The 17,028-nt window shown below is 44.6% G+C and overlaps 1 protein-coding gene across 2 annotated transcripts in view; it reads right to left on the bottom strand.

Moving 5' to 3' along the window:
- Positions 1-17,028, bottom strand: part of LOC144493879 (scavenger receptor cysteine-rich type 1 protein M130-like) — a 102,207-nt gene that overhangs the window by 78,065 nt on the left and 7,114 nt on the right. For both annotated transcript variants that reach the window (XM_078213457.1, XM_078213456.1), the window contains exons 3-5: positions 13,653-13,967; positions 12,327-12,641; positions 10,279-10,593 (exon numbers count right to left, since the gene is read on the bottom strand). In XM_078213457.1, the coding sequence (XP_078069583.1) occupies positions 10,279-10,593; positions 12,327-12,641; positions 13,653-13,967 (945 nt within the window). The remainder of the gene's footprint in view (positions 1-10,278; positions 10,594-12,326; positions 12,642-13,652; positions 13,968-17,028) is intronic.

Consider the following 17,028-nt stretch of genomic DNA (forward strand, 5'->3'; position numbering starts at 1 on the left):
AGCACGAACAGCAGATTTCCCACTCCAGGAAGGCAAGAGATCTTGCTTCCATCTAGACAGCAGAATTTCCAATACCACGGAGACTCCGAGTGAAACACTGTTTTTCAGTCTGATGTCCACACCCTTCTAAGCTAAAACAGGAACTCAAAACTGAAAACGAAAGAGTTTCTGTCACCTGACCTGTCAATCATTTTTCCCATAACAATGCAAGGTCATAAAAATCCCGGAAAGTTCCTGAAGCCCATAGTAAAGATGAACAAAACCCCATCTAAGCACTGAAGCAGCAATAAAAAGACTTCTAGCAGACCGCCCGGCAACAATAAAAAGAACAAAGCTGCTAAACTGCAGATAATCTGATCAAAATAAATACATTTCTGAAAGATACACGAGTGCCACATTGCACCCTCAGTGCTGTTAGGGAGGGGTGTTCTAGGATTGTTATTGGACATCAGTTAGTCTGTGTGATGCAGGTACAGCCACAGTACTGTGAGGGAGCAAATTCCATGATTTTGAGCCACACGACCATGAAGGAACGGCCAATGTATTTCAATGCAGGGGGTCGAGGGGTGAGTGACTTGCAGAGGAACAACCGGGTTGTTGTGTTCCCAGGTACCTCATGCCCTTGCCCTTTTAGGTTGTAGAGGTCGTGGGCAAGGGAAATGCTGTCGAAGGAGCATTGGTGAATTGCTGCAGTGCATCTTGTAAATGGTACACATGGCTGCCACTCTGCATTGGTGGTGGATGGAGTGAATGTTTCTGCAAGGGGTGGCAATCAGCTGGGGCTGCTTTGTCCAGGCTGGTATCGAGCTTCTCGAGCTGGACTCATCAGACAAGTGGAGAGTATGCCTTCACACGCCTGACCTCATGTTGCACATGCTTTAGCTGGATTCAGGAGTTAATCTCTGCAGGATTCTCAGCCGCTGAAGTTCTCAGTTAGCCACAGTATTTACATGGCTATGTCTTGTTCAGTTTCTGGTCAATTGGAACCGCCAGGGTATTAATAACTGGAGACTGAACAATGGTAATGTCATTGTGCATCAAGAGATACTTTGGAAAAGCACAATGATTCTGTAAGATTGGAAGACAAAAAAATTACAAGGGCGACATTTTATTGTTTTTCATTGATGGGATGTGGGTGTCGCTGGCTGCGCCAGTATTTATTGTCCATCGCTAGTTACCCCTTGAACTGAGTGGCCATTTCAGAGGGGCGGTTAAGAGTCAAGAGAATTATCCAGGCTCTGGAGTTACATGTAGACCAGACCAGGTAAGGATGACCGATTTCCTTCCCTAATGGAGATTAGTGAAGTGGATATTTTTGCCACAATCGATGACAAATTAATGGTTCACCATCACCGTGCATAGATTTCAATTCCTGTTTTATACATAAAAGCTAAATTCCACTAGCTGATTTGAAACTGTACCACCAGAGTTTTCAGAATTAAAAACAACTTTCCGAAAGTTCACAAGGGGCGGCATTTTCTGGTCCAGCGAATGGCTCAGTGTTGCTTAGCAGCGAGGGGTGCATTCAAATGAAACCCCGTTGAGGACTGAGGGACCAGAGGATCCCGCCGCTGGTCAATGGAGGGTCGCCTCTTGTAGCGTTTTGTGTTATTAATCCCATTCAACGTGTTTGGCAACATCTGCTAAAGCAGAAACATTGAGCTTTATTATTCACTGATGGGATGTGGGTGTTGCTGGCTAGACCCAGCATTTACTGCCATTACCTCATTGAGGTTTTGTATGAGAAGCTGGTGGGGGAACCACCATTTTGAAACAGCTGCAGTCACAGGTGGTGTAGGTACACTCACAATGCTGTTAGAAAGGGATGATCTTGGATTGTTATTGGGCATCTATCAGTCAATTGCCCTGAAAGGACATCAGTGAATCAGATGGGTTTTATGGTAATCCATGATATTTTTGCAGTCACCAGTAGATTCATAATTACATATTTTTATTCAATTCCAATTTAACCATCTGCCATGGTGGGATTCGAACCTGGGTCCCCAGTGTATGATGCTGGATCTTTGGATAACTGGCCCTGTAATATTACCATCACATGAAGTGGCTTGCCTACTGGACAGAAAATTAAATTTTATATACCACAAAAGGGCAAATTGGCGAGTTTAATCAGAGTACATATTGTGAGCAAAGGTGTCCGTTAGGAAAAGGGTGGAGCTCTCATTGTCGTGATGCTTGTCTCTTTGAGGGCGGATGAAGTTCATATGGCTTGAGGGACTAATGGGAGCCGAGATTGCGCAATCACACCAGGGGGTCGAGTCCTCTCTTGGGTAGAACGAGCTGAGCAGACATATAGATGACATGGTACAGACAGGGGCAGACAGCGCTCTTCCTGTGCAGCCCCGTGGGAGGAGGGCTTTGGATGGGAGGGAGCTGTTGGCCTCGGCAGTTTATCCAAATTAATAAATGCCATTTGTGTTCTTGATTATGTTTGCGAGTGTGCCTGATTACAAATTGGTCTGCCTGGGAAACGAAAGCCAGAAATGTGAGATTAATTGGAAGGGGTCCAGCTCAGGAGGAGACGGGAAGAAAGTGGAAAGTGAGAAAATCTTTCTGTCCGTTGTTCATCACTGCTGAATTAGGTCGGCAGCATTACCTTGGCTGTCTGGATATCTTGACCAATAACAATACGATGATATCACCGACTCCCCAATTTCGGACTGAGGTGTGGAGGAACGAACTTAGATGTTTAAATCCTAACGACATCAAGACATATGGGGCGGCACAATGGTTAGCACTGTTGCCTCAGAGCACCAGGGATGCGGGATCGATTCCAGCTTTGTTTGACTGTGTGGAGTTTGCACATTCTCCTTCTGCCTCCATGGATTTTCTCCAGGTGCTCCTGTTTCACCCCATAGCACAAAGATGTGTAGGTTAGGTTAATTGGCCACGCTAAAATTGCCTCATAGTGTTCAACCACAGCAATGTGGTTGACTGTCAACTGTCCTCTGAACAAGGTCAACTAGGGATGTGAAATAAATGCTGGCCAGCCAGCGAAGTCAATGTCCACAAATGAAAGAAAAACGATATCCAGCGGAGATGGATTGGCCATGCTAAATTACCGACCAGGCTCCAAACATGTGTAGGTTAGGTCGATTATCCATTGTAAATTACCTCTTATTGTCCAAAGATGTCCAGGGTAGGTGAATTGGCCATGCTAAATTGGCCCTTACTGTCCAAGGATGCATCGGTTATGTGAATTGGCCAAGCTAACTGCCCTTCATGTCCAAAGATATGTAACTTAGGTCGATTGCCCATGTTAAATTACCGATCAGTGCCCAATGATGTGTAGGTTAGGTGGATTGGCCAACTTAAATTGCCCCTTAAAGTTCAACAATCGTATCTTAGGTGGCTTGGCCATGTTGAATTGACCCTGAATGTCAACAAATATGTAGATTAGGTGGATTGACCATGCTCAATTGCCCCATATTGTCCAATGATTTGTAGGTATGGTTGATAAGCCATGGCAAGTTGTCACTTATCCAACCATATGCACGGTAGGTGGATTGACCAAACGAAATTGCTCATTTGTGTCCAATTAGTGTACATTACAAAGATTAGCCATGCTAAATTACTATTTTGTGTTCAAGGATGTGCAGGTCATGTGGATTAGCCAAGCAAAATTGCCACTTGTTGTCCAATGATGTATATACTTCAGCTGGATTAGCCATGGTACGCTGTTCATTGGCATCGAAGCATGTGCAAAGTAGGTGAGCTGGCCACCCTAAATTACCACTTCGTGTACAGTCCATGTAGGTTTTGTGGATTAGCCATGCTAAATTGTCCCTTAGTGTACCAACATGTGCAGGTTATGTGGTTTGGTTATGTTACATGTTCCCTTGGTGTCCAGAGGTGTACAGTTTAAGTGGAATAGTCATCCTAAATTACCCCATTGTGTCGAAACATGTGTTGGTAACGTGGATTAGCCGAGGCAAGCTGTCCCTTGGTATGGAACCATGTGCAGGGCAGGTGGATTGACCATGCTAAATCTCCCCTTCTTGTCCTATTAGTGTAGGTTAGATGGATTGGCCATGCTAAATTGCCCCATAGCGTCCAAATGTGTGCTGGGTGGTGTATTGCCTATGGTAAATTTTCCCTTAGTGCCCAAAGATGTGCAGGGTAGGTAGGTTGGCCATGGTAAATTGCCCCTTGATGTCCAAAGATGTTGCGTTTAGGCGAATTGTCCATTACGGTTACGGGCATAGGGAGCAGAGATGGGCCTGGATGTGATATTCTTTCAGAGAGTCGATGCAGACACAATCGGCCGAGTGTCCTCTATGTTTCTAAAAAAACATTGGTGTGACCAATCAGCCATGATGATACTGAATGGCGTATCTCGCCTGAAGGAGTGAATGCCCTTCTCTGACCCCATATTCTTATAATATAACACAGCATTTCAAAAGAAATGCCGGTCCAATCAAACTATCGAGGATAAATCATGTGGGGTGCAAATGGAATGCACGCTACGGTCATGCGGGGAACTTCTTACTTAGTCTGTTTTCATTCATAACAACATTTGAACACCGGAACATGGCAAGCCATTCAGCCCATTGGACCTGCTTCAGCATCCAAATAAACTACAATTCATTTTCTGCCATTTTCACATTCTGTCCCAATAGAACCATAGAATCCCCAGAATGCAGAAGGAAGCCATTCAGCCCATCGAGTCTGCACCGACTCTCCAAAAAGACATCTCACTCAGGACCTTCCACACACCCTAACCTCGTAATGCCACATATTTAGCATGTCGAATACTCCTGACCTAGCATAACAGAGTACAGGCATGAGATACAAAATCTGGTGAACTGGGGTGCGATCACAATAATATCTCCCTCAACGTCAACGAAATGAAGGGGATTGTCATCGACTTCTGGAAGCGTAGTGGAAAACACGCCCCTGTCTATATCAACGGGGAAGGAGTAGAAATGGTCGAAAACATTAGGTTTTTACGTGTCCTGATCACCAGCAACCTGTACTGGTCTCCCCATACCGACACTATAGATAGGAAAGCCCATCAACGCCTCTACCTTCTCAGATGACTAAGGAAATGTGGCATGTCAGCTACCACTCTCACCAAATTATTCTGATGCACCATCGAAAGCATTCTTTTTGGTTGTCTCACAGCTTGGTATGGCTCCTGCTTTGCTCAAGACCACAAGAAACCACAACATGTTATGAATGTAGTCCAGTCCATCACGCAAACCTGCCTCCCATCCATTAACTCTATCTATAGTTCCCATGCCTCAGCAAAGCAACCAGCATAATTAAGGACCCCACGCTCTCGGGCATTCTTTTCCACCTTCTTCCGTCGGGAAAAAGATACAAAAGTCTGAGGTCACGTACCAACTGATTCATGAACATCTTCTTCCCTGCTGCCATCATACATTTGAATGGACCTACCTACATTCAGTTGATCTTTCTCTACACCCTAGCTATGACTGTAGCACTGCATTCTCCACTCCCTCATTTCCTTCTCAGTGAACGGTGAGCTTTTTCTGTATAGCGCACAAGAAATAATGCTTTTCACTATATATTAATGCATGTGACAATAATAAATCAAATGGCCAGCCAACTAACCTTAGCATCTTTGGAAAGTAAGGGGCAATTTAGCACAGCCAATCCAACCTGAACTACACATTTGTGGACATTAAGGAACAATTGAGCATGGCCAATCCAACATAAACTATACATTTTTGGACACTTAGGGACAATCTAGCATGGCCAATCGATGTAAACTTCACATCTTTCGACTCCTAGAGGAAATTTAGCATGGTCAATCCAAACTAAACTATACATTTTGGACACTAAGGGGCAATTCAGCTTTGCCAAACAACATAGTCTGCACATGTTTGGACAATATGAGGCTGTTTAACATGATCGATCCACCTAACTTATATATCTTTGCATACCAGGGGGTAATTTAGCATGGTCAATCCACCCAACCTACATCTTTGGACAATGGGATGAAGCTGGAGCACTCGGAGGATACCCACGCAGACACAGGGAGAACGTGCAAACTCCACACAGACAGTCACCCAAAGCCGAAATCAAATCCCGGGTCCTGGGGGCTATGAGGCAACAGTGCTAACCACTGTGCCACCCTGACGCTACTTTTACCCAAGCTCTCCCCTTAACCATTTACATTATCATTTGTCAGAAACCGAACAATCTCTGCTTTAAGCAGATTGGATGATTGAGTTTACACATCCCTCTGTGGTAGAGAATCACAAAAAATTGCCACCCTCTGTGTAAATTCGTTTCTCCCCATCTCGGCTTTAAATGGCTTCCCCCATATTTTGTAGTTGGGGTTCTCAGCTCCCCCAACCGAGAAAAACATCATATGCAAATCTTCCCTCTCTATCCTGTTAATAATTCTATACTTTTTAATGTAATCACCTATCATTCTTCGAAACTCTTTCAGCTTTGTCCGATCTCTTGACATAAGCTGTCTTCGTCAACGCTGAAAAAATCCACTGAACATTCATTACACTCGCTCAATGGCAATAATATCCTTTTCTGAGGTAAGGGGACAAAAACTGCGCACGGTGCTCCAGGTTGGGTCTAACTAAAGCTCCGAGGCAACTGACGCAATTCCCGATTAATATTTTGGAGTACAGAGAAAAGCAGCCAGGAATCGAGCAGATCATTTTTTTTCTGTTTGATAATCTCACCCAAACAGCTTTCCTCTTTAAATACTCGAATGTGCCAGCCCGTTGGTGGACCTTGGAAATAGCGTAAACAGAAAAATATTGTCCTGTGCTCTGGCGTATCAGAAATGAAGAAATACCAGGATTTGTGATCAGGAGCAGTCTGCTAGGCCCTTTGAGCCTGCTACATCAATCACTGTAAGGAGTCTAACAACACCAGGTTAAAGTACAACCTTTTGGTCTTGGATTGGATTGGTTGGACTTTAACCTGGTGTTGTTAGACTCCTTACGGTGTTTACCCCAGTCCAACGCCGGCATCTCCACAACATCAATCACTATCAGCACAGATGACCAGTTCTGGTCACCACACTTCCAGAAGGATGTGGAGGCTTTGGACGCAGGAAGAGGTTAGCAGGATATTGTAGAGTCATGGGGGTTTACAGCATGGAAGCAGGCCCTTCGGCCCAACTTGTCCATGCCGCCTTTTTTTAAAAAACAGCTAAGCTAATCCCAATTGCCCGCATTTGACCCATATCCCTCTATACCCATCGTACCCATGTAACTATCTGGCAGCTTGTTCCAGACACTCACCACTCTCTGTGTGAAAAAATTGTCCCTCTGGACACTTTTGTATCTCTCCCCTCTCACCTTAAACCTATGCCCTCTCGTTTTAGACTCCCCGACCTTTGTGAAAATATATTGAATATCTAGCTGATCTGTGCCCTGCATTATTTTATAGATTATAAGATCACCCCTCAACCTCCTACGCTCCAGAGAAAAAAGTCCCAGTCTATCCAGCCTCTCCTTATAACCCAATCCATCAAGTCCAGGTAGCATCCTAGTAAATCTTTTCTGCACTCTTTCTAGTTTAATAATATTCTTTCTATAATAGGGTGACCAGAATTGCACACAGTATTCCAAGTGTGGCCTTACCAATGTCTTGTACAACTTCAACAAGACATTCCAACTCCATTATTCAATGTTCTGACCGATGAAACCAAGCGTGCCAAATGCCTTCTTCACCATTCTGTCCACCTGTGACTCCACTTTCAAGGAGCTATGAACATGTACCCCCAGATCTCTTGGTGTACTTGCTTGGTGTACATCGTTTTATCTATGAGGAGAGATTGGGAAGACTTGATTTATTTTCCCTTGAAATTCAGAGGGTGAGTGGAGACCTGAAAGAAGTTTACAAATTATGACAGGTCTGGATGGAATGGGCAGTTGTAGTGTTTAATCCCAGGGTAGAAATATCATTTAAAAGGGGACATAGGTTTCTGGGAAAATGAGGGAAGTTTAAAGCAGATGTGAGAGGCATTTTTTTTTATTACACAAACTGTGGAAAGTACCTGGAATGTGCTGCCAGAGGATTTGGTAGAAGGAAATGATATAGCAACGTTGAAGAGGCATCTTGACAGATATATGAATAAGCAGGTAATAATGGGATATGAAATGTGCAGAGGCAAAATAACTTTTGTTTAGAAAGGTGTCGTGTCATCACAGACTGTGTGCCGAAGGGCCTTTTCCTGTGCTGTTTCTGTACTTTGTTGTGGTTTTAACACCACTTCCATTTTTTCACTCTTAAAGATTTCTCTCAAAGATCTGATTATCTCTACCTTGACAACTTCAATGATTCGGCCACCATTCTTTCTGAGGAGGACAACTCTGCGTTCTTACCATCCTCTGAAAGAGGAAAGATGTCCTACTCATCTCCGTTTTAGAAGGGGAGATTCTCATTCGTAAGTATACTTGGGTAGGGTGTTAGCGTGGATTGGGGATTGGCTATCCGACAGGAAGCAGAGAGTCGGAATAAATGGGTGCTTTTCTGGTTGGCGGATGGTAACTAGTGGCGTGCCGCAGGGATCGGTACTGGGGCCTCAACTATTTACCATTTATATAGACGATCTGGAGGAGGGGACTGCGTGTAGGGTAACAAAGTTTGCCGACGACACAAAGATAAGTGGAAAAGTGACTCTTGTGGAGGGCGTAGAAGGTCTGCAGAGAGATTTGGACAGGCTGAGTGAGTGGGCGAGGATCTGGCAGATGGAGTATAACTTTAACAAATGCGAGGTTATTTACTTTGGAAGAAATAATAGCAAATTGGATCATTATCTAAATGGAAAGAAATTACAACATGCTGATGTGCACAGGGACCTGGGGGTCCTTGTGCATGAGACGCAAAAACCCAGTCTGCAGGTGGAACAGGTGGTCAAGAAGGCAAATGGGATGTTGGCGTATATCGCAAGGGGGATAGAATATAAAAGCAGAGATGTCTTGCTGCATCTGTACAGGGCATTGGTGAGGCCGCAGCTGGAATACTGTGTGCAGTATTGGTCCCCTTATTTGCGGAAGGATATATTGGCCTTGCAGGCAGTGCAGAGAAGGTTCACCAGGTTGATACCAGAGATGGGGGGTGTTGATTATGAGGAGAGACTGAGCAGATTGGGTGTGTACTCGTTGGAATTTACAAGGCTGAGGGGGGATCCTATAGAGACCTATAAGATAATGAAGGAGCTGGATAGGGTAGAGGTGGAGAGAATCTTTCCACTTAGAAAGGAAGCTAGAACTGGAGGGCACAGCCTCAAAATAAAGGGGGGTCAGTTTAGGACAGAGTTGAGGAGGAACGTCTTCTCTCAGTGGGTGATGAATCTCTGGAATTCTCTGCCCACTGAAGTGGTGGAGGCTACCTCGTTGAATATGTTTAAATCACGGATAGATGGATTCCTGATCGTTAAGGGAATTAGGGGTTATAGGGATCAGGCGGGTAAGTGGAACTGATCCACTTCAGATCAGCCATGATCTTATTGAATGGCGGGGCAGGCTCGAGGGGCTAGATGGCCTACTCCTGCTCCTATTTCTTATGTTCTTATGTTCTTAAATGCCCTCTGAAATGCCAATCAGTTGAAGGTATTTGGGGATGGTCAATAAATGATGGTTTGGCAACATCCAGATCCCATGAATGAATTGAAATAAAAACAAGATCGCCTCTCATGTTGACCATGAAACCATCACCAATTGTCATCTGGGTCACTAATGTGCATTTATGGAAGGCATTTTGCCATGGGCAATGTACCAGGCCCCGCCAGACACCGAACACTTCTGATCTCGTCCATGGCTAGGATTCTCCTGTCCCACTCTAATGAATGGAATCTTGGCTGAGCGCCAAATTCTCCATTCTCGCTGGCAGCAGTGGCGGTACATGCCTCAGCCAAAATCTACCTTCAGCATTCTGTACACTTCAGTAACCTCACCAACCAACCTTCGATGCTTCCAATGAGCGTGGGCCCAACTGCTTATATATTTAAAGAAAGGGTTTCAGGTTGCATTAAAAGCAAAACCTGTTTTGATGGTGATTTCACTTGGGTTAGTCCTTCGGCTGCTGTTTTACTTTGTGTTTGATGAAGTGCAGAGAGAGAAGTTCCTCAGTAAATCTGTTCTGTGCTAATTTGTGTCTACACGTGTGAATCACGTTCTTTACTTTCTGCTAAACCCCAAAACCCCTAACGTAGTTGCAAAACTTCCCTGAGCCCTTTCTAGTGGAGGTATATCCACATCTCGTTTTTGTTTTTCGAATGTGGGTCGAGGACAGATTTGAGCCAATATCTTTCCTCACCTGGGTCGCAGATCACACCGGCATCTTCACTGTGGCCGCAGTTATGCGAATCCCATCCGGAGAATTGACAGGATGCCAGGGAGGGCTCTGTCCCACTGCAGCCAACATCATCCATCCAGATCTTCCCGCCGCCTTCCCCAAAGTGGGCGCTGGAGGGAGCCGAGGTGGCGGAACCACAGAGCAGCTGCCTGCAGACCACCCTGGCATCCAGGATGTCCCAGCTGTCGTCGCACACGGTCCCCCATTGTTGGTTTTCATAAACCTCCACCCGCCCAGAACACCGACCGATGCCATTTACCAGTCGCACCCTGGGAACTGAAACAAAAGCGGGGAGACTTTAGTTCTGTCCTGCTATTACCACACGGCCAGGCATATGCAATGAATCACCTCCACAAATGGTGAAACTTCAATTCAGAACAACAAAAACAAATGTGGAACTGAAATTTTCATGAAAACATTGTGAATTGTTGAAGAAAGAAATAAAACCCATCTGGGTCGCTGTCGTCCTTCAACAAGGAGCAATACAGCGCAGGAAAGGCCCTTTATCCCATCAAGCTTGCATCAATATGTCGTTTCTATCCCTCTGTTCATTACCTATTCATGTATTTATCAAGATACGACTTGATCGTTGCTAATATGCCTGTTTCAACCATCTCCTCTGGCAGCGTGTTCCAGGCACCTACCGCCCTCTGTGTGAAAACTTCCCGAACATCGCCCCTAAACTTGCCATCTCTTACCTTAAACCTCTGTCCTCTTGTGGTTGAAATTTATATCCTGGGAAAAGGCATCTGATTATCCGACTGATTTATGCCTCTCATTATTACATAGACACCTATCAGGTCTCCCCTCAGCCTTTGTATTCCCAGTGAAAGGAATCAGAGTTTTTCCAACCTTTCCTCGTCGCAAAAAAACATTCAGGCCAGGCAACATCCTGGTAAATATTTTTTTTTTCAAATCTCTCCAAAGCATCCATGTCCTTCTGGTAGTGTGGCAACCAGCGAAGCAGGCAATATTCCAAATGTGGCCTAACTAAAATTTCAAACAGCTGTGACATATATTTCCAATTTCTATTCTTGATACCCCAGTCGATGAAGGAAAGCATATCGTATGCCTTCTTGACCACCTTATCCACCTGTGTTGCCAGATTCAGTGACCCTGTGGGAAGGACATCTACCATCCATACCTGTTCTGTATCTGGCTGACTTGTGGCTCCAGATCAACACAACAACGTGCTTGACTCTTAACTGCCCACCCAAGAGACAATTATAGCTGCACAATTTATTTTGGTTCGAGCAGTGAAGCCCACGTTTCATGACTGAATTACAAAACAGTTTTAAAAAGACATAGTAGGCAATGGATTAAATGTTAGCAATTGGGATTAGTATAGATTTGAATTTGAGGGTTTGCTTAGACTTGATGGCCTAGAAGGGTCTGTTTCTTTGCCTTATAACTCGACTGGTGATTTAATGTCTCTCCGTGTCTCGTCTTCATCAAAGGACAGTAAAGGGATATTTTCGCAGTTGCAATTGGGCTTCAATGTAAAGGGTGTTGCAAATATCCGCATTTCCTAAATAAGAAGAAATCATAATTTTTAAAATCAGTGCCACAATAGTTTGCACTGCTGTTGCACAGCACCAGGGACTCGGATCTAATTCCGGCCTTGCGTGACTGTGTGGAGTTTACACGTTTCCCGTGTCTGCGTGGATTTCCTCTGGGTGATCCAGTTTCATTCCAGCAGCCTCACGTCATTCTACTTTTCCCTATTCTATCATATATTTTCATACACAGAATACGAATTCTTCATCGATTTGCCATAATCACTATTTATCGGTTTCTATGGTTATTTCTATGGAATGAGGACTCACTCTCGTCACTTCAGTTCATGTATAAAACTCAGAAAATAAACAGTGACTACCTTGTCCCTGCACTTTGACCAGGTGGAAACGATTTTTAAACCCTGGCCTACCCGACTGGGTATTGGTAAACTAAAACAGTCATCCCCAAACGTTAAGACCGTGTGTCTTTCCATTGGGCGGTTATCCCCTTACCTGGGTTGCAGGCCACACCTGCATCTTCTTCATGACCACAGTTCTCCCTCCCCCATCCTGAGAAAGGGCAAGACTGGAGAGAAGTTTCTGTTCCGGCGCAGGCAACATCGTCCATCCACGTCCTCCCGGTGCCTTGCCCGAAAGGGGCACTTTCGAGTGCTGACACGGCCGAACCACAGCCCAGTTGAGTGCAGACCACTTTAGCGTCAGAGATATCCCAGCTATCATCGCACACCGTCCCCCATTCTCCATTGTAGTAAACCTCCACTCTCCCAGAGCAGCTGTGGCTGCCACGCACAAGTCTCAGAGGGGGCTCTGAAATTACATGAAGAACACTTTACTTCTAATACATGTGACAATTGTACCTTATGAAGTGTATGGGTGATTAATTTCCTTCTGTGCTTTCGCTCATAGTGTCGGTCGGCTGATTTCCTTACTGATTAAAAATCTCTCCATCTCAGCTTCGAACATAGCTGACAAACCAGACTCCATAGCCCTCTGCGGTAAAGAATTGCACAGATCCACTCCCATCTGAGAGAAGAAATTCCTCCTCATCTCTGTCTTCAGTGGGTGAACACCTTACTCTGAGATTTTGCCCCTCTGGTCGTCCTATACTCTCCCAAAAGGGGGAAAATAACCTTTCAGCATCTACCCTGTTAAGCACCCCCCACCCCACCCCCCGTCCCGAGAATGTCTCTATAAGTTCGTTTCTCATTCTTCTGAACTCCAATGAGTACAGGCCCCAACCTATTCAACCTCTCCTCAAGGGAAAATCCCTCCCTACCCAGGATAAACCAAGAAAACTTTCTTCGGACTGCCTCCAATGCCAGCATATCTTTCCTTCGATAACGAGACCAACACTGTTCACAGATGTCAATGTTTTATCCTGCCTTAGAGGCGTATCATAGATTCTTTACATCAAACGTGCAAATTCGTTTCAGTTTTCATGTATATTTTTGAACTTCTTCCCAAAACATCCCCTTATTCACCATTTTCCTATTTTCCCTTTTTTTTTACACAGAGTCTGCAAATCCTACATCAATTTGCCATAATCGCCATTTGATCAATTTCTGTAGATACTATAATATCAGTAGCTAATACAATTTGTCGTTGTATACCTGCTAAACTATTCTTATGGCCCCATTTCACCATTAAATGACATGTATATGACTCAGACAATAAACAGTGTCTACTTTGTCACTTAACTTTGATTAGGTGGAAACCATTTTTAAGCCCTTACCTACACGGCTGAGTATTGGCAACATGTAACGGTCATTCCTGAATGTTAAGTTTGTGTGCCTTTCCATTGGTCTGTTGTCGCCTTACCTGGGTTGCAGATCACACCCGCATCTTCCCCGTGATTACAATTCTCCTTCCCCCATCCTGAGAATTGGCAGGACCCGAGAGACGATTCAGTTCCGACGCAGGCAACATCGTCCATCCATATCGTCCCTGTGCCTTGTCCGAAGTGGGCACTGTGGAATGCCTCCACAGCCGAACCACAGGCCAGCTGTCTGCAGACCACCCTGGCGTCGGAGATATCCCAGTAGTCATCGCATACCGTCCCCCATTCTCCACTGTAGTAAACCTCCACTCTCCCAGAGCAGCGATGGGCGGCATTCACCAGTCTCACATGGGGCTCTGAAATTACATGAAGAACACCTTACTTCTGATCCATATGACAATTGTACCTTGAGAAGCGTCAGTGCGATGAATTCCCATCCTTGCTGTCGCTCATAAAGCAATCTTATTGATTCCCTTACTGATTAAAAAGCTGCCTATCTTGCCCTCGAACATACTTAATGTCCCAGCCTCGACAGCCCTCTGTGGTAAAGAAATCCACATTCTCCTGGTGTCTGCATGGATTTCCTCTGGGTGCTCGGATTTCATCCCACAGTCCAAAAGACGTGCTGGATAGGTGCATTGCAGTGTTATTGCAAGCCTAGTTGAGACACAAATAAATAAACTTTTAAAGCTTTAAAGATTCACTGCGCTCTGATAGAAGAAATTCCTTCTCAGCACTGTCTTCAATGGGCCACACCCTTACTCTGAGATCATGTCCCTCTGCTCCCACACTCTTCCACAAGGTGGCAATCAATCTCTCATCTACCCTATCAAGTTCCTCTGAGAATCCGTGATGCCTCAATATGGTCACCTCTTCTTCTAAAGGTGTTTACCGGAATTCACAGGCAGGGACGGAATGGAATTAGACCATTCACTGAAGGAGGACCAACACTGCAATGTGGCATGATGGGATGTCAAGACCCTTTTTCTGGACTGCAGCAGGAAGCAAAGGCCCAGAACCTGCCATTACATAGCAGTATGAGTGAGATGGGATCATGGGAAAACAGCTCAGTCGTGGCTCCCAGGGTGGGATGTTACCATCCATTGGCACGAGGCTTAGGTACATCACTGAACGGTTGAAGAATATCTCAACATTCTGAGGGCATGAGTGTGAAACGCCCGACATACCAGTCGCAATACACTGAAGTAGTGGCATGGTGATTGATATCCAACTGACCTTGGGAGTTAGCAAATAAATGCAAAAGATGCAGAATTCCAACGTACTATTCCACCGATGATTCTGAACTGTATATGCTGTTGAGTATGGCGGTAATGGCAATGTACAGCTGAGTACTTGGTTTGGGGGATACTGTGTGCTTATGTGGAAAAGTGGCATAACAGCCAAGTATACGTAGAGGAAGTTTAGATGATTTTTTACGCACATGTTAATCGGAGGTATAATTGTAATATCCTCCAGTATGTATATCAAAACACGTATATCTACTGGAGGGTAACTAGCTGCTATATCAAAATATATAAATATCTCAAACTATGGAAGCTGCAGTGTTAAACAATCCAATACTATAGTAGCTGTTAGGTAAATCTGTGGTTTGACTACTTGAAAAATAGGGGCCTCTGATATGAATTAATTACAGTAAGAGTTTTAACCTGGTTTTAACACCAGGTTAAAGTCCAACAGGTTCATTTGATAGCAAATGCATTATTTGGTAGCAAATGGCACTTGCTATCAAATAAACCTGCTGGATTTTAATCTGGTGTTGTTAAAACTCTTACTTTGTTTACCTCAGTCCAACGCCGGCATCTCCACATCATGAATTAATTAAGCACATTCTTGTGATCAGAAAACAAAACTAGAAGGGTAGGACAAAATAGCAAGGTCACGCTAAATCTGCCAACAAAACGTGTGTACCCAAGCTAGAGGACATGACATCATAAGGGCAGGAAAAATAGCATGAGTTTGTTGCTTTGACCTCGTGAGAACAGGACAATATGCTTCATTCAATTCATATGCCAACCGGGGGCATCACTTAGTGTAAGAGAGGAGGATGTAATTCCCAGACAATGCTTTAGTTACAAGGCTAGGTGGAGAGATATGGCCATCCTGATTGAAAGGATACAACTCATAACTGGATGTTCATGATCAAGCAAGGGAAGGAACAGGAGGAGTTAACGACCTGCTTAGCAGAGATATCCATTGATCTCTTCCAAGGCCATAAATCACGGATTAACTATTCATCACAAAGGTGTTGGAGATAACCACCGATCACTCAGGCACCCCCAACGTGACTAAAAGCCAATTCAATTGGATCAAGCGATAATGTCTGTAACCAATAATCCTTAGGATTGGATTGTGCCTGGCCGAAATGGCCTGAGGAACTGTATAAAAGTTGGTGATTTTCTGTACCTCGGCGGGGTTGCACCCAGGCGTGCCCTTTGAAGTCTCCCTGCTGGCGTGAGAGCTCAGTGAACTGTTTGACGACTGGAACAGATCCGAGTGTGCAGTAATTCTACTGAATTCAGCTTGCTATCACAGTATAATATTAGTAACGTGACTGGACGTAAAAAGATGCCCAACATCGCCCTAAAATCTGATGGCCATATTTGTGTGCGGCTGCATCAATCTGTGTGTGATATTGAGCATACAGCATTAACCCTGAGCGTACGCCCTGTGGGCAGCACGGTGGCAAAATTGTTCGCATTGCTGCTTCACAATGCCAGGGACCCGGGTGCAACTCCCACTTTGGCTGACTGTCCTCTGGAGTTTGCATGTTCTACTCATGTCTGCATGGGTTCCCTCCGGGTGCTCTGGCTTCCTCCCACCATCCAAAGATATGCGGTTAGATTGGTTGGCAATGATAATTTACCCCTTAATAGGAAAGGAATTAGCAAGTTAAATACATGGGGCTACGGCGATAGGGCCTTGGTGATATTGTCAGTGCAGGTTCGATAAGCCGAATGTCCTCCTTCTGCACGGTGGGAATGATATTCTATTCTATGTTAAACATCAACACTCTGCCTATCTCTAACTCTAATCCAGAACAACTTTGAAACGTAGAAACTTAGAAAATAGAAGAAGCAATAGCCATCCGACCCTGTTCTACTATTTATTTTGATCATGGCTGATCATCAGATTTATTATCCCTCTCGGCACCCCCCTCAACATAATCCCCTGGCCCCTGTTGCCCCAAGAGCTATATCTAATTTCTTCTTGAAATTACACAATGTTATGGCCTCAACTGTTTTATTCGGTAGTGAATTCCACAGATTCACTACTCTTGGGGTGAATAAAGTTATCCTCACAGCAGTCCTAACAGGTTTATCCCTTATCCTCAAACTATGACCTCCCCGTTCAGAACTTCTCCATCATCTGGAACATTCTTTCTGAATCTACCCTGAG

The sequence above is a fragment of the Mustelus asterias genome, chromosome 5 (assembly GCF_964213995.1).
Source record: "Mustelus asterias chromosome 5, sMusAst1.hap1.1, whole genome shotgun sequence".
Lineage (NCBI taxonomy): Eukaryota > Metazoa > Chordata > Chondrichthyes > Carcharhiniformes > Triakidae > Mustelus > Mustelus asterias.